The 22,568-nt window shown below is 46.8% G+C and overlaps 3 protein-coding genes across 4 annotated transcripts; all 3 read left to right on the top strand.

Annotated features, from left to right (window-relative positions):
- The first annotated feature begins 303 nt into the window (after positions 1-303).
- Positions 304-3,449, top strand: LOC106828139 (gamma-crystallin A-like). 2 transcript variants are annotated; one of them, XM_070508489.1, is made up of 5 exons: positions 304-443; positions 1,154-1,289; positions 1,535-1,573; positions 1,665-1,907; positions 3,051-3,449. In XM_070508489.1, exons 3-5 carry the CDS (start codon positions 1,565-1,567, stop codon positions 3,321-3,323), a joined length of 525 nt encoding a protein of 174 aa, XP_070364590.1. In that variant the 5' UTR covers positions 304-443; positions 1,154-1,289; positions 1,535-1,564; the 3' UTR covers positions 3,324-3,449. The 2 variants fall into 2 exon arrangements, with proteins under 2 accessions (XP_070364590.1, XP_044624228.1); XM_044768293.2 differs by lacking the exons at positions 304-443; positions 1,154-1,289 and having other exon boundaries at positions 1,441-1,573.
- Positions 3,450-10,378: 6,929 nt separating this feature from the next.
- LOC106828180 (gamma-crystallin B) lies at positions 10,379-13,242 on the top strand. The gene is made up of 3 exons (XM_070506621.1): positions 10,379-10,705; positions 11,348-11,740; positions 12,956-13,242. The coding sequence occupies exons 1-3, from the start codon at positions 10,379-10,381 to the stop codon at positions 13,229-13,231; spliced, it is 996 nt and encodes a 331-aa protein (XP_070362722.1). The 3' UTR covers positions 13,232-13,242.
- Positions 13,243-18,825: 5,583 nt separating this feature from the next.
- On the top strand, positions 18,826-20,767 carry LOC106828179 (gamma-crystallin C-like). The gene is made up of 3 exons (XM_014836439.3): positions 18,826-19,266; positions 19,358-19,600; positions 20,495-20,767. The coding sequence occupies exons 1-3, from the start codon at positions 19,258-19,260 to the stop codon at positions 20,765-20,767; spliced, it is 525 nt and encodes a 174-aa protein (XP_014691925.2). The 5' UTR covers positions 18,826-19,257.
- Positions 20,768-22,568: the final 1,801 nt, after the last annotated feature.

Here is a 22,568-nt window from a genome sequence, read left to right as displayed (position 1 = left end):
CAGATTACACTTTTCTTAAGGTTCTGATGCCCATCTTCCTACAGAACAGTTTTCTTCAACATATGCAGAAACAGCTGAGTGGTGTGTTGACTTGCTGAGACGGAGGTGTGTTCTGAAGTGGCGTGGTGGTGGGACACCAGCGCAGGCTCTCCACGCTGGTTCTCCCATGGCTGTATCTGAGGTTTGCAGCAGACCTGCCGCATCGGGAGGAGATGGAGGAGGCGCCCATGGTCCCTGGACACCGCCTCGCTTCCCAGGACTCCCCCGTTTTCTTCTGTGTAGCTCTGCCAGCTGCGAGGGGATGTTTTTTTCTCTCTTGCTGTGTCTCCTTTGACATCTGCACATCTGCTGCCCGAGGACCTTCCCAGAAGGCCTGGTGGGACATGTAGCTGTGTGTGGTTGGATGTCCTTTGAGAGCCCCTCCCTGGGTCGGGACCACGAAGGTTTGATGTCATCTTTCTATACACACACACACACACACACACACACACACACACACACGGATGCCAAAAGATGAGTTGAGGATGGAGTCATCCTCGACTCACGTATCTGAGGAGTGCTTCAAACCAATGGCTTGGTAGCAGTGAGAAATCTCTCCAGGTCGTCATCTGGGTTCTCTGAAATGGTGACGCTCCAGGAGCGATGCAGGCAGATCATGATGTCAGCTCTGAACACCAAACAAGCCTGGGAGACGGTGGTGGGAGGGCGGGGCTGGGGTGGATCCTGTGTTCCTGCTCTGGGACCGTCCCATAGAGTCTCGAGACCTCTTTATTTTTAGCCCAACGAGAAGTGTTTAACCTCAAGACAAAATATACCTATTTCCAAAATTTGCTGCTTTTCACCAGCAACTCAAAGTCATATATTTACAAATTGATTTTATTTTTTGCATCCCATGAAAGTAATATATATTTATAATAGGAAGTTGAAACAATCAAAAACCACAAAAGGAGAAATAAAAAACATAAAACTAGGACCTATAATCTTGCCATTCATTGATAACCATGGCTGACCTTTTGATGTATACATACACACTCTAATCCTTTTTCTCCTACATAAACACGTGCAAAATATTTTTTATCAAAACCATATAATGCTGATGAGATAATTTAGGATGTAATTTTCTTCCAATTGGAGAATTTTTTGTTTCCCTTAGCACTTCAAGTCCTTCTGAAACTCGTAGAATCATCACAGGTCGCCCCAGATGGAACCACCAACCTCACCTCTGCAGTCTCCACAGGCAAACATTACAAAATGCTGGGCGTGGATGTGTTTCCAGCGAGCCGCGCGGGGTGAGAAGTGCGCCCTTTGTCTCCAAGGTCATAACGACTCTGCTGACTTCAATTCCTCTCACCACAGCTAGTGAGCACAGCTCGAAAATGCCAGAAAGGAGAGCCCCCTGCCCCGTGATCCCAAATGAAAAAAACAGAGAATGTAGAAATCCCTCATGCGCTACCCCCAGGCCCCTTTTGTGCTGTTCTTGCCAACGCAGCAGCCGTCCTGCTACATAGACCGGCTGCCACTCTTGTCCCCACAGTCTGGACTCTGGTCATCGCTGTCAACAACCATGGGGAAGGTGAGCCGAGCAGGGCCACGCCGTGTCTGCTGAGCGTCTGCCGTGGGGGTCCTCCCGGCTGACGTGCTGCCGCCTCTCGTTCTCCCCGCAGATCACCTTCTTCGAGGACCGTGGCTTCCAGGGCCGCCGCTACGAGTGCACCAGCGACCAGCCCAACCTGCAGCCCCACCTGAGCCGCTGCAACTCGGTGCGCGTGGACAGCGGCTGCTGGATGCTCTACGAGCGCCCCCACTACCAGGGCCACCAGTACTTGGTGCGGCGCGGCGACTACCCCGACTCCCAGCACTGGATGGGCCTCGGAGACGCGGTGGGCTCCTGCCGGGCAATTCCTTACGTGAGTCTTGCTTCAACCGGACTGATGTGAAAGCATCATTGATCCGTGGCCGTAAATTCCTGTTACAAGTCAGTCTGTTTCAATTCAAGGCTAGTGTCCACAGTAAGGATAGCAATTCCTGACTCTCAAGCATTGAAAAAATGTGAGCAGGATTATGAATAACTATAATCTCTATTTTTTTCTTACTTAAGGATGACAAGATGGTTTTTAGGGCACCAGAAATTACAACATAGCCTCTACAATTAAATTTGGTAGCATCTAGCTGATCTCTAATTTCTAAATAAAAATCACCTTGTTCAGTAAAGAAAAAAATCTATCTAGATCATTATTTTTTAATGATAGAAACACTAACAGACTGCAGGAGAACAATATAGGTATGATGCATTCTCACTGTATCGGCAGTTGTTTTCAGTACCTGCTCTACAACACACGGATCTAGAAGCTGGAACGATGTGTTTTAGCTTGTTGTTATCGACAGTTTCTAACAACGAGCAGAGACGGATCATGTGTCAGGGTGTCACGGACGTTGTCCTAGCCAAAGTGCTGCCTAATGTGTTTTAAGAATGTGGAGTTTGTGTTTCTGCTTTCTGATGACACCAAATTATGCGGTGTGGCAAGCAGATTCGAGAAGTGAAGCCAGAATTAGGCTAGAGAAATTTGCAAATGCAAAAAGAGATACAAATAAAACAGGAATTTCTTTGAGGCAAGAAACTCAAATGGTACAAGTGACGGCAAAATGTCAGATGTGCGGACTCAGAGTAAATATAGATTGTTGTAAATTATGAATACAAAAGTGACCTAAAAACAAGCTTGATAGGACTCCGTCATACACAGTCACAATGGAAAAGGGGTTACCATCGTCTCTCAGACGCACTAAACACAGTTGCGACAGATGGTTTCCTACAAAGGAACCCTTTTATTCCCTTTATCTCAATGTTTGTTTCTTCCACAAGATAGTCCACTAGTCAGGTCAGTTTTATGTTAAGCCTCTTCCTAATTTGTTAGACCAACAATGTAAGGAGATGATGCATGTATGACAGGATGGTTTGAAAGCCATGCTTCACAAAGATGCAGCTGGTTGAGTCACTGTTATTGACATCAAGGATGCACACTATTTATTTTTCTTGTTTATTGTTACAACAGACCAGCTCTCACAGGATAAGGCTGTACGAGAGAGATGACTACAGAGGTCTCGTGTCTGAGCTCACGGAGGACTGCCCCTGCATCCATGATCGCTTCCGGCTCAGTGAGCTCCGCTCCCTCCAAGTGCTGGAGGGCTGCTGGGTCCTCTATGAGATGCCCAGCTACCGGGGGCGGCAGTACCTACTGAGGCCAGGGGACTACAGGTGGTACCACGACTGGGGGGCCGTGGACGCCAGAGTCGGCTCTCTGAGACGGGTCATTGATTTGTGCTAGGCTGTGTTTTTCTTGTTATGATCACTTAGAAAGGCAATAAATACACAAATTGTGGCGCTAAGTGACTCTTGTTTAGCTTTAAAAACTAACTGAATTCTAATAAATGGTGACCTCTGGCAACTGACCTGACCCTGAAGTTCAGATATTTTGAATGTCTACTTACTTCTCCTTGGTCAGGCAGCAGTATGTCTGAAGTCCCCACTCATGTCATGGGAAGGAGGGAGAAGCACTGTCTCTGCCTCTGTGCCCCACAAGCTGAAGGAGAAAGGAAAGATAAACATCATAAAAACGATCAGAACCCATCTCCTGGAGAAAATATAGAACCAGTCGTGACTGGGACACCAAATACAAGGGATTGTTGGAGAGGTCAGGGCAGCTGAAGGTTCCAAATAGGATGACTCAAGAAAAGCTGAGTGAAGAGAGGGATTTTAAGCAGAATTCCCAAAGTAGAGAAGGTCAAGCGTGCTGGATGAGGTCATCTGGTAGCATCAGCATTAAACCAAGAGCTACTGGGTCTGAGTTGTTAGCCTGTCTCTGCTACTTGCTAGCGGAGTGACTAGCTCAGTCACGTCTTCCAGGTACTCTCCCAGTTTTCACAGTAAAAGATCTACATCTCACAAAACCCCCAGTCTCAGGCGAACCGGGGTGGCTGGTTACCCTACTTACTGGCTTCTCTCTTTGAGCAAGTCACTTCTTATCTTCTCTGCACCTAAATTACCTTTTTGAAAACCACAGTGATAATAAATGCCTGCCTCACTAAAGCCTAGGGTAATTATGATGAGAAGATGGGGAAGCTTGCGATAACTTTAAATCTTTAAATCGATAACTTTGTTATCTTTAAATTACTGTACAAATGGAAGTGTCAGGAGTTCACATATTCTCAGTGTCCCCTCAAATTCGACACTCTGTGTGGCCATCTTTGTTTTGGGCTCCAATATGAATCCCTATCAAGACTCAGTTATGCCGAGTGAGGTACTGGTATTTGCTCTCCTGCATACCTTTGGGACTTCTTTCCACTATAGTAGAGATGCTCTCCCAGAATGCTAATTCTTTTCCCAAATTTATATAAGCAAAAGTAGTGCTCTGTCCCAGGTAACTTCTTTGTAGAAATTGATAAATTGATTTTAAAATTCATACAGAGTTGCAGAGGACCCAGAATAGCCAAAACAATCTTGAGAAAGAAGAACAAAGCGGGAGGACTCACACTTCTCCATTTCAAAACTGGTGACAAAGCTACAGCAACCAAGAAAGTGAGATACTGGCACTCAGGTGAATGGAAGAGACTTGAGAGTCCAGAAGCAAACCCAGCTGTCTATGTCGAGTGAGTCTGGCAAGGGTGCTAAGACCATTCAGTGGGGAAAGGATAACTTTTCAACAAATGGTACTGGATATCCACATGCAAAAGGATGAAATTAGACCCCTACTTCACAATAAAAATTAATCAAAGTGGATCAAAGACTTAACTGTAAGAACTCAAACTGTAAAACTCTTAGAAGAAACACAGACACACACCTTTATGATCTTTTATTAGGCAATGATTTCTTAAATATGACACCAAAGCACAAACAATAAAAAATAAATAAACTGGAGTTCATCAAAATTAAAACATTTTATGCATCAACGGACACTATCAAAAAAGTAAAAAGGCCCACAGAATGGGAGAAAATAGGTACAAACCATATATTTGATAAGGGTCTAGTATCCAGAATATATAAAGAACTCTTACAACTCAACAACACAAACAATGCAGTTAAAAAATTGTCAAAGGACTTGAATAGACATCTTTCCAAAGAAGATATACAAACGGCCAACAAGTGAATGAAAAGATGCTCAACATCATTACTTATTAGGGAAATTCAAATCAAGACCACAGTGAGATACCACTTAATACCCACTAGGATGGTAACAATACTTTTAGAAAAAAAAAAAGAAACAGAAAACAACAAGTATTGGTAAGGATGCAGAGAGACTGGAACTCTGGGAATTGCTCCTGGGAATGTGAAACGGTGCAGCCACTGTGGAAAACAGTTTAGCAGCCCCTCAGATAGTTAGACATGGAGGTACCACATGACTCAGCAATTCCACTCCTAGGTACATGCTGAAAAGACCTTAAAAGCAGTGTTTAAACAGAAACTTAAACACGAATGTTCATAGCCGCAATATTCACAATAGCCTAAAGGTGAAAACAACCCAAACGTCTACCAAGGGATGATTGGGTAATTAAATGTGATATCTCCATACACTGGAATATAATTCAACCGTAAAAAGGAATGAAGTACCGACACATGCTACATCATGGATGATCCTTGACAACATGTTGAGTGAAAGAAGCCAGTCACATAAGACCACATTTTGCAGGATTTTATTAATATGAAATCCCCAGAAGAGGCAAATGTACAGAGACAGTAACTAGGTCCGTGGTTGCTTAGGGCTGGGGGATGGGCAGATAAGGGAATGATAAGTAAAGGATACGGGGTTTCTCATTGCGGTCGTGAGCATGTTCTAAAATTGACTGTGGTGATACCATATACATGGACTGTAGACGGTAAAAGGGCCAGAATAAATTAACTATTTTCCAGAAAATTCCTCTAACTCAAGGAAATGTGAGCGTCCTCAATGTCCTTTTGACAGTCACCCATTACTGCTATCCTAGAAGTCTACACTCAGATAAGTGAATCAGGGACCACGGAGCCCTTTACAGTCAGTTAATGCTGAGATCTTAGAGCTAGGATGAAGAAATCAGCCTGGGAGCCATCAGTCAACTGAAGAATCCACTAGAATATACCGGAACTCCTGTTAGAGCCAAAGATCCTCAGGGTTCGTAGGGACACAGCAGGTAACTTGGGTGCTAGGCCTTTTGCAAATTAAAAAAAAAAAGTGTGACACTGAACCTATGATGAGAAGCGTGTAATTCAGGGAAGACAGAAGACGTGTTCATCCAGAAGGTAACATCCGACACCGCTGTGTACACACAGAGGCGTTAGTCCAGGTCCCGGAGGCTGATAGACTCGAGTTCAGCTCCCAGTCCCTCCGCTCACCAGCCATGGGCACCTTTCTGGATTTGTTTCTACACAGTGCTCAGTGTTGTGGTTGGACTTGGTCAGCCAGGGCCCTTGGCCTGCACTAGCGCTTCAGAGAGCCCCACCCCAGCCTCCTCCACTGCAATCTCCTCACAGGACAGGCCACACTCCTCCTTCTGGACCACACTCCTTATACCCGGGGCTCCAGAATTCCCTGCATTGAGAGCTTGCTCCCAAGACCCCAGAGAGCCTTCCACAGGCCTATCCTCCCAAGGACACAGGTAGTTACAGGGCAGCTGTCCGTGGGAAGGGGGGCATGTGGCTGGACCTTGGACGTGTGAGGGAGTGGGAAGAGAGACGGAAGTCCATGGTGCGGCAGGGCTCTGTTTATGCTCTTGCCCCAGATCTCACAGACATTTGGGGAAGTCCTGACAATAACTGTGCCATGTTGGCTGCACGCATACTTTGTACAGGGTTCTTGGTCAGTGTCTGGGACACACTAGGCACTCTTCCTACATTAGGCTCTGATTATGAGCCTGATTCGGCAGGTTCTGTCCTACCCGCTCAAATGAGAGCAGCCACGGCTCCTCCAGCAGGGTCGTGGCAGCAACATGCTGACAAGCTCAGGAGGGTTCATCCAGAGACACAGAGGTGGTCACCAGAGAGTCAGGAAGACACGTCTGCAAGCACATCAGGAAAACCCAGTGTGCAAACTAAAGCACTTGTGTGGGGCGGAGGAGGGAGAGGAATGAGCTGTCTCCACAGAGGCCTCCACAGGCCGCAGGTGCATTAATGGCTCCTAAATGAATGGCTTTGCTTTTGGAAGAAGCCAGGGTTATATCGGATCTATTCAATATTTCAATAAGCAAGCTTATACATTTTGATATACAAGTTTATTTAACCATGAGTTTCTAGAGGACCTTAAATGTGTTTATACATTTTTTTTATTTAAATAAGACCTGTCTTTTTAAAAAAGAGTTTTGCAGTTATTTTTAATGAAAAAAAGAAGGTACAGAACGTTAGCGTTAAACTCGGTGTTCAAATATCTCTGATAAAAGTCTCGCTGGCGTCAGCCCCAGAACATCCGCACATTGTAAAGTGGGGCGTTGGCGGGGACACAGGGAGACGCAGCAAAGCGTGACTGGCAGCAGCGAGGACCCGGCGTCTCATCCCACTGACCCATCCGTCTTCTAAAACGCAAGAGAGTGGCTAGGAATCTCTTTCATTATTTTCCTTCTGAAATATGTTGCTTATCACTTTTTCTTTCATTTCATTCTCTTCCCCAGGCCACTCCTCCTGTCTCTCCTTCAGCCATTAGAGGGATGTGCTGAGACCTTAACAGGATGGCCCTAGAGGTGCTCTGATGTTCCCCACCATCAGGAAGGCCTCCTGCCCTCAGCCTGCACCAGCCTGCAGGTTTCTGGGCCATTACTACCTCCCCTCCCTCCCTCCCATGTCTTCCAGGTCACTGAGGACAGCATAGAACTGGAGGGTGTTGGAACCAGAGAAAGTGCTAGAGGAGCCGGTGGGAGAAAGTGGCTTCTGTGTCTCTGATCATCCACATAGGCAACTCACGCCTCATGTGGCAGAGTTACTATTTCCCAAAATAGAATTGGGATCATTATTGGTTTAACTGTTTGTCACGTTCCCAGGGCCCTGTTTATCCATCTAATTAATTAATAAGGACTTACGGGGGATTGGGAAGTGCAATGTGGTCCTTACCCAGGAGCTTATAACCTTGTTGAAGACACTGTACCAGGAAAAGAAGAAATTATACAAGAAAGACAACGCCTAAGTGCTCGACTGGGTGCTGATGAAGCAGATGTAGACATTCAGAGAAGGAGAGACTGGGAAAAGCTGGTTCTAAGAGGAGACGTCCTGGGAAGAGAGACCTAGACGGCCTTGGAAATTGAGTGGAATTTGATAAGCTTCTGCGAAGGGGAGGTGTTTCAGGATTGTTGGGGAGCAGCGCCCTCACATGGGCCCAGATCACCATGGACATCTTGAATTTAGAAGGCAAAATGAGAAAAAATTCTCTCGTTAGCCCTTCTGAGCCACCAACATTTAAAAGAAATGTACCCACAGTTTTCAGTGTGGATGTGTTTGTATTCCTAGTGTTTATATTTCTGTACTGAACTGTACAGGGTTCAATAAAATAATGAAAGTGAGGATACTTGTTCTGACTTGCTCTTTCTGTATCGACCTCCCTTTTCCACACTGCTTCAAAGACCTCTAAAGCACTGAATAGAAAGGATGCACAGTTCTAATGTGATGAAAAATAAAAGCACACAAAAACACTGCATTGGTGATATGGAAATGGAAAAAGGGAGAAATTCTATTGTTAGCCAAATCAGGCTTAAGTCACCCGATAGGTCTGAAACGTGCACACATATGCACACACTCGAGCACACACACTCCCGAGCCTCTGCTACAGCTGATGATGCCCCTGCCTTCTGCATCCCCAGTCCCCCAGCCACAGCGAGTGGGTTTAGAACAGGGACTTGTCAATGAATTCATGGTTATGTGTTCTCGGGAGGATTTCCCTTCCTGTTGGCATGTTCCATTGCAGATCGCCTCCTATGAGTGCAGCCACTCCAGCTCGCAGTCCTGCCTCAGCCACAGCGACTTGGTGCGTGCAGGTGGACAGCATGAGCTGGGGCATCCACCACCAGCAATGGGTGGACTTCAACGACTCTATCCGCTCTGACTGCCTGGTCCTCACATATGTTCTTCCTCTTCTTGGCATCTTGCTCAAGACTGCACACAAACAGTACTCACCATTTGATTGTGAAATCAAAATTACCACACAGAGGATCTTTGCTAAATTAGACTAAAAGTGTCCCAATATAAGAAGTTATTCATTGATTAGATTTAGTCTCCATACCATAAGCAAAAGTGTAGACACTATGACATTGAAGCACAGAAACACAAAGATTTATTTTTGACTGATGTACCAAGGAATTCTATTAATTTCGTCATTTTTTGGCATTTATTAAAACATGAATGATACAACATTTTTTCACCACTGGCATTACTTTACAATTTACCATGTGCTTTCAAGTCCACTATCTCATTAGACTTTCATTGTCATTCCTATTTTATAAATGGGGAAACTAAGGCTTGGGGAAGTCAAGTGACTTTCCCAAGATCACCGAAGCAGAAGCAGAAACCGCAGAGATGCGTGTGGACACATGCAGCCCTCGCTCCTCAACTGTGCTCTCCTCAAACAGCGCCTGTTCAACAGTTCCATGGCGCTTGTAAGCACTGTGAAGAAAACAACCGCAGAGGAAGCCGTGTGAAAGCAAGGCCACGGGACAGACAGTGCAGGTGGTCACACAGGGTGTTGTCTGCACCAAGCAATGTGCTGGCCCCAAAAGCACCACTCACCCCGACCCTGCCCAGCCCAGGTTCCCGAGGCTCCAACATCAGACGCTGATCCCACAGCTGAGCGGGCTTGCGTGCAGGCCTACGGCTCAAAGCCCAGACTTTCCCATGATTTTGGATTCAACAGGCAGGGACCGCTCTCTTACCAGCCTCTTCACCTTACACTCCACTTCTGGGCGTTTTATCTGACTCCCATCACGTCCTGATGTGATCGTTTGCCTCAGGCTCCTGTAGTGCTGCGCTCGTTTCCAATGTTCCGGATGACTCTACAGTGTCACGATGTCACACAGCACAGGCTGAGAGAGAGACTGGAGCCAGCCCGTAGCCACCCACATGCTCTGTCACCCATGGAGACTCCTGCCCGGCCTGAGCATCGGCTGCACACCGTGCTGCTTCTGTCCCAACAAGGGATGCCACCCACCGCGAGTTTCCCTTTTTATAGGAAGGGCCTTAGACGGTAGACTATTACACAACATAAATAACACATTTTCAGGAGTAATAACCATACTTTTCAAAGCAAAAAACAATGAAAAGACTGGCATCATTTTACATTTTTATGAATGTCTTTCAAGTCACAGCCTCTGGAGAAACGCCACCGCACACATGTGAAAGGGCAAGAGTGAGGAAGGCAAATAACATCTTGGGGTTGTTATGAAAACTGTTCTGCCTTATGAACCCCTTGAAAGTGTCTCGGGGACCTCGGAGTCCCCATTCCTCAGTGTGAAATCCATACTATCAAGAGGGTCTGTTGCTTGGCCTGGGTGCTGTGGGCATCTCAAAAGCCCAAGGAAGCAGGTGGTGTGGTCCTTGGAGGGCATCCACATTGCCCTTCACACTGACAGCCCCTTACCCAGCGAGCAAGACTTGACAGTGCTGAAGAGGAGAGAAGATCTGAGGACTTCGGGAGGGGGCAGGACCAACGGCAGGGGCACACTGGGCAGCCACAGCAGAAGGAGGGAGGGCTCCCAGGGAGACACGGTAAAGGGGGAAGGCCAGGGCGGTCTGCTTCCTTTAGCTCAGAGGCAAGGACTGAGGGCCTACTATGTGCCAGCTCTCTGTCCAAAGGCCCTGGGGCAGAAAGGAGCACAGAGAGTTCCCAGCTGCCAGGAGCCAAAAAATTTCCAGTCAAGGATCAATTTTACTCAAGGTAGGCCCCAAATAACAACAATGACCCCAGAACCTTGAATTTGAACTCAGCTTTATGCTTTCAAAGCACTGTCACAGACCACTTCACTTGATTCCCTCTTCCATAAGATTCTTTAATTAAATTCTGGGTTTTTAAGAAGTTTATTTTTAACACCACCAGTCGCTGAGCAGACTGCATTGGTTAGCCTGACTACTTTTGAGGAGTCAGTTAAGCCGAGTAGGCTATGAAACAAGCGCATGAGGATGGAGTTTCGCTCATCCGTTGGCTCCACAGAAAGAGTAGACTCTTGATTTTGGTGGCAATCACAGCTTTAGTGAATTAGAACAGCCCGAACCTACCAGAAAGAATGAGAGGAAACCGCCCAGCTAGCGCGACGCCCAGGGGAGGGAGCGGAGCTGGCAAATGCCCTTACTCACCGAAATGGGGCCCTTTGTGCGATTTCCTGCGGAGGCAGCAGTCCGCGTGCTATATAGACGGCGGCCTCCCAGCCCCGCCACCGCCACCCCGTCTGCTCGCTCCAAGATGGGAAAGGTGAGTGCGGGGGCCCGGTGCGCACCCTCGGCCGGGTGACAGCATCCTCGGCGGCGGCAGCGCTTCATGCTCCCACGTCTTCCCTCCTGCAGATCACCTTCTTCGAGGACCGCGGCTTCCAGGGCCGCCGCTACGAGTGCACCAGCGACCAGCCCAACCTGCAGCCCTACCTGAGCCGCTGCAACTCCGTGCGTGTGGACAGCGGCTGCTGGATGCTCTACGAGCGCCCCCACTACCAGGGCCACCAGTACTTGGTGCGGCGCGGCGACTACCCCGACTCCCAGCACTGGATGGGCCAAAGCGACTCCATCCGCTCCTGCCGCCTCATCCCCCCCGTGAGTGTGACTGTCGTGTCTCTCGTCTCTTTGGAAATGAAAGCCGCTTAAAAATCTCATTCTTCGTTCCAGCCGGGGCACAGACAGTGGAGCAGAGCCTGGTGCCAGCAGTCTGGCCCAGAGGGTGTCTCAGATGGGAAGCCATTCTTCAGTCACTTTGGTGGTTTTTTTAAATCACACGTTCCCAGATTTTATATTTTAAATGTAATCAAAATTAAAAGACCAAAGACTAATTAAGAAAAAGCAAGGCATGGTGGAGACTCAAGTTACCATCTGTTCAAGATGTAATTTCTTAAAGTGGTCATTCTAAGCCAAGTCAACTCAGAAATCCAATAGATCAAAATTTATCAATACAATCTTGGTCTGTTTAATTGGTAAAAATACTTTGGGTGGCTTTGGCTTACTTTTCTATTTGATTATGTTCCCGGAGAAGACAGGCCCCTGTCCTCTAGTTTCAATTCTGATTTCGTGGTCGATAGCTGCCAGCTCTCTTAGAAGAACATATCAGAGGAAAGACCAACGCCAACTGACGTTTGAGAGTCAACACTTTCAGAGAGTGAGCGCAGAGTTCTTAGGAGAACTGAGTGTGGGAAGCGTGGGTGCAGTGTCCTTCAAACCTGGCTTAGGAAGGTGATTCTAGCAGCTGGGGGAAATGAATAAGTGGAGGCGAGGGAACCAGAGAGGAAGCTAAAGGGTTAGATAGGTTGAAATCTGGACTAAAACTGAGGCTATGAAAACAGAGGTAAGGAAAATGTGGCATCTCATTTTTACAAGAGTTTAATAATCCTCATTCCATAGCGTACCTAAAACCCAAAACGCTGCTCTTACGGAAAACAGCTAAATGTTGGTTCCTTTTTAACAAGAGTAATATATCAAATGAGACTTCACTTTCCGGTGTCTCTCACTTTTCTCCTTTGAGAAGGACTTTCTCTAATAACAATTTTATTTTAGGCAAACCTTAATTCCCAAGGACAGAGACTGGCGGAGGGGCGGCTGAACCGCTGCTGAGTTCTGTCCTCACGTTGCCCACAAATCATCAGACTCACTGTGGGGGGGGCTGGGGCCAGGGAGGCTCTTTAACTCTGTAACCTGGCTGTTCTGGAAGCGAATTTGGACTCAGGGAACCTCTGGGTTCTGAGGCCAGGGAGGTGCAGGGGCTGGAACTTTAATTCCTGTGTGTGTTCATTTCCTTTTTCCTTCTGTCCGCCACCCCAGCACACGGGCGCTTACAGAATGAGGATCTACGAGAGAGATGACTTCAGAGGACAAATGTCAGAAATCACCGATGACTGTCTCTCTCTTCAGGACCACTTCCACCTCAATGAAGTCCACTCCCTCAACGTGCTGGAGGGCTGGTGGGTCCTCTACGAGATGCCCAGCTACCGGGGAAGGCAGTACCTGCTGAGGCCGGGGGAGTACAGGAGATATCTTGACTGGGGGGCTGTGAATGCCAAAGTTGGTTCTTTTAGACGAGTCATGGATTTTTACTGAAGTATTTACATTCTCCACTTTTCTCCCTAGAATCTAATAAAATATTTAGCTTGTGTTTCTGGCACTAATGGAGTCCTGGTTTTCTTTCAATCTAAGACTTAATAAGCGATAATGGTACTTGGCTAAACGTAATGACGTTTTCAAGGTGAGAAATGACGTCTTACAAGGGGAAGGAAGTAGAAGACGTTATTGCCAGCGTTCTTTAAAGACTAAACCACATAGGCTCAAAGTTCTATTCAACTGGCTAAAGCCATTTGTGGCTAGTCTTACAAGGATCTATTTGCAACTACAATGATACATTAGTACTCACTAAACACCTCAAGTTAGCCCCGCCATGGTCCCTATACAGTCCAAGTCTTAGCTGATGAGGAAAGTCGTTCTCAGCATCTAGACTCTTCCTTCAGTTCCATAAACAAACAAAAAAACTGGTCCCTCTCGTCCATTGCACCCCGTCCTTCTAGCAGCCGTGATTCCTTTTCTCCCAATTCCATTTCCAATACCTCATTCCTGCGTGAGATTCCCAGTCCAAATACAATTCACTATCTCTTTGCTGTATGTATTTTGTGAAGAATTCCAGAATTTCTCCCAAAACCACATGCTCACAGGGAAACTCAGCTTCCTAGCATTTTAATAGGAAGCAAAGTATTAAGATTATACATAGAAAATAATACTAAGTGGAAAATAAGGAATCAAAATTTTCTGGAGAAGTTTGTTTGATTGTATTGTTTGTTTATTTTTTAAAAAATGGATTAAGGTTACTAATAAAAAATTACAATATAATAAATTAAAGAATTTTAAAATAGGAGAATGAGGAAATTGAGTTAGAGGAAAACAACAGTAAGAGAGAGAAAGAGATGGAGCCAGGAATGAAGGTCGACCCGAGCCATGGGCTGTAAGGCGCTTTGCTGGCTGTTGACAAAGCAGATTTGGATCCAGCAGCCAAGGCAGAGATGGAGAGAAGATTGGTTCCACGACTCAAAGAATCTATAAGGCAAACAAATTAATGATTCAAGGCAAGCCCCACCATTCCTGGTACTGAAACCTAAAAGAAAGGTTTCTTGTGGGTCCTGGTAAAGAGGTTACTGAGTAAATAGCATCCTCGCTAGAGTCCTGCAGTAATTAAATATGGTTCTTAGGGCTGTTTCTTCCAAAGTTTCTCAGTGAAGCTGGTGGCTTCAGGTCAAAATTCCTCTTAAATAGCCCATCCTTTGAGACTGTAATGAAATGGCTCAAATCCCACCTCACATAGGATGGGAGACTTGTGTCCCACTTCCTCCAACATATTATACACAATGTCACTGTAATTCTGCAGAGGGAACAAGGGGTTTGTGCTTTTCCCAGGTGCCCTTCACTCTGGACTCCTGCATCCTCACTGAGGACCATCCTGCCCTCCCACCCATGCCCCTCCCACTCTGCGCACCACACTGACCCAGACAGGAGACACAGCTCCTCTTCCTGTAGCCCCTGCGCCATCTCTCCCATGAAGCACTGATGTGTGCAGCAGCTCTATTGTAGAGGTTCTGGGAAGCGATGCGAGTTTAGATCAAATAGCACAAAAATATCAAACTTCATACCAGGTAGCCTTGCTCTGGACGGTCTGCAAGTCCCAACCTGCTGCTGGGTGGCCTGATCTTCCTTCCCTCCCCAGCCCCTCTCTTCTCAGTTCTTAGCTGCACCCACATGGTTGCTCACTTTGTGTAGAGTCCCCTTCCACTCCATGTCCTCAAGGACACCATACCCACCACCCAAGCGGCTTACAAACAGAGCAAGCATTTAATGTCTTGCTTAAACTAAGTCATTTTTGAGAATGAAATTGTGTACTATTGATGACTACACTGGGACAAGGGGCATGAACCAAGATGGTTCCAGGCAAACCAGGGCCCATGGTTAGGCTACTTATACAGGTTCCTTCCCTGGAAAATAGTCAGATTCTTGAATTATTGTATATTAATTGTTGATAAATCCCAGTTCTTTTGGCTTTAAACTCCCAGCAGTAGTGTTGGCTTCCTGGAGATATTAACCAGAGTCCTCTGTTCGCCAGTAATAATATGTCAAACACGAATTAGAAAGCCAAAAGCTTCTTGGAGTGTTGAGTTTTATACTATTTTCCCAGTAGGCATAAAATCATAGACTGAAGACACAGAAACTTCCCTGAAACACTTGAACTGAAGGCACATAAAATTAGAGCCCCTGGATCTCATTGATCAAGTTTTTTCTTCTTGAAGATCGGTTGCTTCCATCCCTGGGGCAAAGAGAACTGTGTTCTCCCTCTAATCTCAAAGTAAAGAAAAAGTCCACATTGGGGAGCAGCTGGGGACTACCTCCTAATTCTCCACCTTCCTCTTTCTCTCCTCCTCTCCCTAAAGTAAACCCTGGACCTCCAAGAGTGGAAAGAGTCTGGGGTGGAAGCAGCCTCAAGAGTGGAATGGGGGAAAGGACATCCCACAGTATTCCGCTAACCTTTATCCCATTGAGGTGAACCATCCCTTCAAGGTGACCCCTGAGTCAGCCTCCATGCCCAACACACACCAGTATTTCCTGCACATCATCACTTGTAACACCAAGTCCAGAGTTAACATCTTCTTCCTCTCTTCCCCCTTTCTCCCTTTGAATTTACTTCTTCTGGTCTATCCCACCTTGAAAAGGCCCACCAAGCAAAGAAACTGGAGGAGCAGCTATTCCATGAAGGAGCGCCAAAAACTGTGGTACCAAGCTGTACCCTCAAAGGATCTCCTCATGGCGGGCTCCCTCTCCAGTCTTTCTGCCCTGCTGACAGGGATGGGGTTAGGTCATGATGTTAGCGTGTGTCTTACTCCCTCAAGTTCAAGTTTTCTTCTTTGTGGGTTTGTTAAAGTAAAAGTGGCGATTGCAACCACCTGTTGCTTAAACCAGAAGAAATGTATTGCTCTTAACACAAAAGTAAATTTGTTCCAAGAGGAATGTCACAGGAGTTAAGCAAAGGTGGGTCAATGATTGCTTCCTGTGTTCTGTCATTTATGGAACGATCATCAAGGACATGCTGAGGAAGAGGACAAGAGGCTGGCGCTGTGGCGGGACTCTTGGTCCCTTACCCAGTCTCCTTGTTCAGGGCAATTCGGTCTGGATGGCCGCCAACCAAATGACATTTTCTTACTCAACCAAGCATGTACACAATGCAAATGCTGCATTAATTACTAGGAAGCAGGAAGGCGGGAGGTAAGGTCAACTGCTGGCTGGACCTCAGACAAGCAAAACTCTGGAACTGGCAGCTGCTGCTGTCCCATTCATTGGCATCTCAGACAGAATCACCAAGGAGCAGAGGGTTTAGAGGACAACACACGTTCCTCTTTGCTCTCTTTTGCTTACAGCAGGCCCTTGTGATAAAGGCCTCTTGGATCAAAGGTGGGGTGCTCCTGTCATCCACACATTGAAAGTTGCAGATGCTGAACTTTGATGCGTGTGTGTGCTGAGCATCTGAAATCGGTCCCATGGACTATTAGAGCAATGGATTTCAGACCAGGGAAAAACATTCATACCCTGTATTCATTGAGCAACCTTAATATGCCAGTCCACTTTGTCAGTTAGTGAGAATACAAAAATAAAGACAGAATAGGGGCTCTCCTCATTTATTTCAAGGAACTGATGTCTAAACAAAATAATCACATAAGTGATCATACCATTACAGTGGTATGAACAAGACGCTTGAGGAACAAGGTAGACAGTATTAAATTCAGCCCAGAGGATTAAGAAGGGTTCCAGAAAATATCTACAGAGGAATTGACACTTGATTTGAGCCTTGAAGAAAGAGTAACATTTCTCTGGGTGGAAACTGTAGAAGTGGTGTCTCAGTGAAAAGGATCAATATACTCAAAAGCAAGAGAAGTGTGAGGATAGCATTGCGTATTTGGGAAACCACAAGTGGTTCAGTGTGACTGGGCAGGACATCTGGGGACAGACAGGACGTCGGGTCTGCTGTGCTACATTGAGGAGTCGGGGTCGAGGGTGGAGGCAGTGGGAGTGAGGAAGGGCTTCTAGCAAGGCGGCGGCCGTCTTAGTTCAGGCTCTATAGTAGTGTTTTCACTACTCTGCTCCAAGAACAATCTGGTGCTCGTCAAAAAATACAGATTCCTGGAATCTTTTCCAGATCTAATGATGCAGAATCTCCAGAGAGGGCAGGGCCTGGTAATTTGCATTTTTAGTAAGTACTGGTGCTTCTTATGCACACCAGCGTCTGAAAACTCTAGATGATTTCTAAAGTCCTTTTCAAATTTACCACTTTTTTTTTAACCACCAAATGGCTTCACAGCAGAGAAATTTCTCAGGCGTCTTTCAGAGGATTGCATATCTTTGGGAAAGACAAACAGGCTGAAGTCATCCTTAATAATGTGACACTATTACTAATACCATACATTTACTCAGTGCTTGCATGTGTCAAGTAGGTGCCAAACACGCTACACACAAAATCCCATTTATTCATGGCACTGTCCCTTAGCCAAAGAACCACCAGGAACACCAGTTGTCAAACAAGAGGGTTTATTACTTGTTACGGCGGGGAGAGCACACCACGGGAGCGCCTCAGCACAAGGTGTTGGGAAGACCCTGTGATAGGATTGGTGCTCTGGCTGGGTGGTTTGGGGGAGGGTCTAGAAAAGTGGAGATTTACTCCAGACAGAATGTTGTCAGGAAGCCGGGATCATTTTGTGGTTGGATGTCTCCATAAATCCACTCATGGGGAGGGGCTGGGGACAAGGATAAAGCTGCGATTGAGAAAGAAGTCACAGTAACTATTTTGGCTGAAAGGGATGTTGGGTATTTTGTGGTGCACACTGACTTTGTTTCTGCCTGTGCTCAGACGGAATTATGCGTCTCCTTATTTGGTCTCATTTCATCTTCATCATGATCTCAGAGTAATCTCGTCTGACATTGGTGTTTTGTGAGATTGTTTGTCTAACAGGGAAATACCACGGCCTTGTTCTGAGGGCCAGGCCAGCTTCCAAGTATGGGAGGCTGCTCTTCCTTCCTTCCTTTCTCATTCGACATAACATGTCCTGTGAGATAAGTGCTACGACACGACTCCTGCTCTGAGAGGTGGTGTGGCTTGCCAAGTCCATGCAGTTATTATGTGGACGTTCTGAGTCCACGGGGCTTTACTGCCTCCCCCTGCCCTGGAGAAGGGAAGCAATCTATAATGCAGTTTACTTCTCTGTTTCGGACCCAATGACCATAGAAACCTTTCCCTTGGCTCTCACAGAAATTGTCTACCAGGAGCTGATCTCCAGAACACCCACCAGAGGGAAGGTAACAGCTATGCCTTAAAGCACGGGGTCAAAACTAGCAAAATCAGAATGTGCACCTGTGTCCTGCACTGGACTGGCAACTTGTGGAAAGAAAAAAATGTCGGGCCAGCCCCAGTGGCCTAGAGGTTAAGTTGAGCGTGCTCTGCTTCTGTGGCCCAGGCTTGGCTTCTGGGCATGGACCTACACTGCTCTGTTAGGAGCCATGCTGTGCTGGCAGCCCTCATACCAAAAAATAGAGGAAGATTAGCACAGATGTCAGCTCAGGGTGAATCTTCCTCAGCAAAAAAAGAAGAAAGAAAGAAAGAAAAAAATGTTGAGTTAGAGTGGTCTCTGCTGTCACTGCTCTTTGCACGGCCTCTCTGGAGGTCCAGGACACTCCTCTGAGGTGTAGGTTTCTCCTGGAAAATGCACAGGGCACAACTGAATCATGTGTGTAGAGACATGAATTTAAGGTCAAAAGTTCGGACTGAATTGCTGATAAATTTAGAAAACACTAAGAATCCAAATGAAAGCAACGCTCGGGACCCATTGAGGACGCATACAGAACAGCGTTAGAATGTACCAGAAAGTGAGGGCAAATCTACAGGCATTTCCACTGAATGCAGCACGTAAAAGGGATCCATAAAATCCCCTTACTCACCCGGGGCCCCTTTTGTGCTGTTCTTGCCAACGCAGCAGCCGTCCTGCTACATAGACCGGCTGCCACTCTTGTCCCCACAGTCTGGACTCTGGTCATCGCTGTCAACAACCATGGGGAAGGTGAGCCGAGCAGGGCCACGCCGTGTCTGCTGAGCGTCTGCCGTGGGGGTCCTCCCGGCTGACGTGCTGCCGCCTCTCGTTCTCCCCGCAGATCACCTTCTTCGAGGACCGTGGCTTCCAGGGCCGCCGCTACGAGTGCACCAGCGACCAGCCCAACCTGCAGCCCCACCTGAGCCGCTGCAACTCGGTGCGCGTGGACAGCGGCTGCTGGATGCTCTACGAGCGCCCCCACTACCAGGGCCACCAGTACTTGGTGCGGCGCGGCGACTACCCCGACTCCCAGCACTGGATGGGCCTCGGAGACGCGGTGGGCTCCTGCCGCCTCATCCCCCAGGTAGGTTCGGCCTGATGACGTCAGTCACGCCGCCTGAGTGTCCTCACTGCGTGTTGAGACGGCTTGGGGTGCGGGAGCTTTTCCTTTAAAAACACCTAAAGCTCACGCGGGCTTTAGATTCCTGCCTAAGCGCAGGAAGACCCACACACAAAGACAGCAGAGAAGTAAGGAAGAACTCGCTTCTGCGAAGAGTCAGTTTCATTTTTAATTTTTGCTACCATTAGGTCAAACAGAAGTTGTCCTTAACAAACGTAACATCTTAGTGGGATGTGAAACAAAACTTGCAGAGAGGAAGCTTCTTGGGCATAAGAAGGCCGTATTTCTAACAAATTAATTTTTACCTACAGTAAAGGAGTTGATAGTGAGTGCATTAGACAGGTCCCACCACAGACTAGTGAAAACAGAACACTGTTGTTAATATAGACTATGCAAAGGTGGTGTCCAACTTTGGAAAAGATAATGTTCCTTAATTTGGAAAATCAGTTGAGTTCTGATTCCAAGTGACTATTTAAACCAATTTTTCACTGAAGTATGTGACTTTTAAAATCCTCCCTTAGTGATAAGTTTATATGGATATAAATTTGGGAGACAATACTCATATTAAAAAATACTGGTCAAAATATAGGTTTGAGTTAACACAGAGAATTAGGAATCCAGATATTTGAGTTCCTGATGGATTCTAACCCAGACTTTGAACCTCTTAAAAACTGCATCTCCTAGATAAGAAATAGAAAGCGAGTGTGCAAATATCTGTGAAGTGCTAGCAGAAGGCAGGCCTGTGCACAGCACCCACAGCAATCCTGTCTCAGTCTGTTCACTGGCAGTCCCCAGCCCCAGCCCACCAAGCTCATCTGTTGTGGGCTTGCTTCTCCCTTCTCTCTGTGGACCCGGCAGACTGGCGCCCACAGGCTGCGGCTGTACGAGAGAGAAGACCACAAGGGCCTCATGAAGGAGCTGAGCGAGGACTGCTCCAGCATCCAGGACCGCTTCCACCTGGCTGAGGTCCGCTCCCTCCACGTGCTGGAGGGCTACTGGGTCCTCTACGAGATGCCCAGCTACCGGGGGCAGCAGTACCTGCTGAGGCCGGGCGAGTACAGGCACTACCAGGACTGGGGGGCCGTGGACGCTAAGGCAGGATCTTTGCGGAGGGTGGTGGATTTGTACTGAAATAGGTCCACATTCCCATTTTCCCCATTTGAAGCCTAATAAAGTATTTAGTCTGCATTACTGGCAATTGCTGGCTTCTGTTTTTCTTCCGTGTGTGCCCGTTAATTCCCCTGTCACGGGTCCCAGAGAATAAATGGATCTATTCTAGAAGAGCTTCAAGGCGCAGGAGTCTTGAACGAGGGTCAGAAGTGAGGTGGAGGGAGGAGCCAGCCTGTCTGAGACACAGAGGCAAGTCAGGGCCAGAGCAACGGGAGGGCTAACTGGTGAGAAGGGGGCCTTCAGCTGAGGGCCTCAAGGAACAACATTCTGGAGTTTTCTTCTGACCCCAGAGGCGGTTGGAGACCAGGGCGTCACAGATTAGTAGTAAAGGGAAGACCACTCAGCAAAAAGCCTGATTAGATGAAATAGGGAATCGTGGCTCTGTTCACCCTCAAGCACAGTGTTATATAACCCAGGCCAGGGCTGCCCTTGCCCGTTGCCTGCCCTGGGACTCAGTGAGAGGCCCTCCTTCCTGTTCTCACGGCTCCTGACCCGTACAGCCTCCGGGCCGGTACAGCCCCTGGGCTAAACACCGCGTGAAGGGCAGAAACTGCACAGCTGTACCCGGCGCCCGGCTAATGCAAGTAAATTAATGAGAGGTACACGTGGTATAGTGCACCACGAACACAGGAAGACCTTAAGTGCAGAACAGCAGGCTCTGACTAAAAGGCACGTTGAAGAAACCCACAGCTCTTAGACGCCTTTGACTGAACTAGAATCTGCTTGCTCACAAGCAAAGCCCTGCATGTGAAAAAAAAAATGAAAATCTTTTCATCAATAGAGAATTAATTCATTTTTAGCTTGAAAGTTTTCTAGCTACTTTACAAATTCTATAAAGAGAGAAGCGGGGTCCTCAGACCCCACTCGTCACTGCTAACCCCCGCTTACCCTGGGAAGCCGCCTCCTCAAGCTCTCCCTCGTGTATAAAGACGTCCCATGAAACATAGCCTTGTTTTCTTTACAAAAATGGAACCATGCTGTACATTTTAGTCTGCAACTTGGTTTTTTTTTCAGTCTTATGGAATAGGTTTAAAGTTTGATAGGAAATGAAATTTTAGAGAACCTCATTGGGCATATTATGGTACACAGAGTCGCAACACCTCCTGCGGTTCAATAAATCTGTGATGTTTGCTGCGCTGGAGTTTTGGTTGTAGAAAACCTCAGGACCCAGGGGATCGCATCCACGGGATGAAGTTCAAATGAAAGGCTATTCTGTCTTAGTGATGTTACCTTAACACAATTAAACCCAGGTAAATTTACTCATGGTCGGTCCATTTACCCTACTAGAGGGCTTACAAATCCACAGCAGGAGCCCACTTTTCTAAATCGTAATTTCTATTAAAACTAACTTGAGTAGATCACGAATTAGAATGCCAAAAACATAAATTCTTGACATAAAGCATGTGGGTCTAAAAGCGTTTCAGCACTTCCATGGGAACCTTTGGAACTGTGTTTCTAAGTTTGGGGGATACATATGTATTCCCCTCTGTTGCTGTTACTAAGGTTTGAAAATTTTGAGACGCTCTTTCTTATAGGTCTGTTTATCTGTATTGAGTGTTTTCCCAGTTTCATTGGGAAAGAATCGACATACATGTCTGTGTAAGTTTAAGATGTACAGCATGATGGTTTTATTCACATATGTTGTGAAACACAACTTGCTTTTCGCATGTGACATGATATGGACCTACATCCAGGTTGGTGCCATAATTTTTGGCAATGACTAAAGTTAGGTTTTCTCTCCATCTCAGTAGAATGAGGCTTA

This window comes from Equus asinus, chromosome 4 (genome assembly GCF_041296235.1).
Source record: "Equus asinus isolate D_3611 breed Donkey chromosome 4, EquAss-T2T_v2, whole genome shotgun sequence".
In the NCBI taxonomy this organism is placed as follows: Eukaryota; Metazoa; Chordata; class Mammalia; order Perissodactyla; family Equidae; genus Equus; species Equus asinus.
Note: the sequence above shows the minus strand (reverse complement) of the source record. Positions and strands in the feature narration are given on the sequence as shown.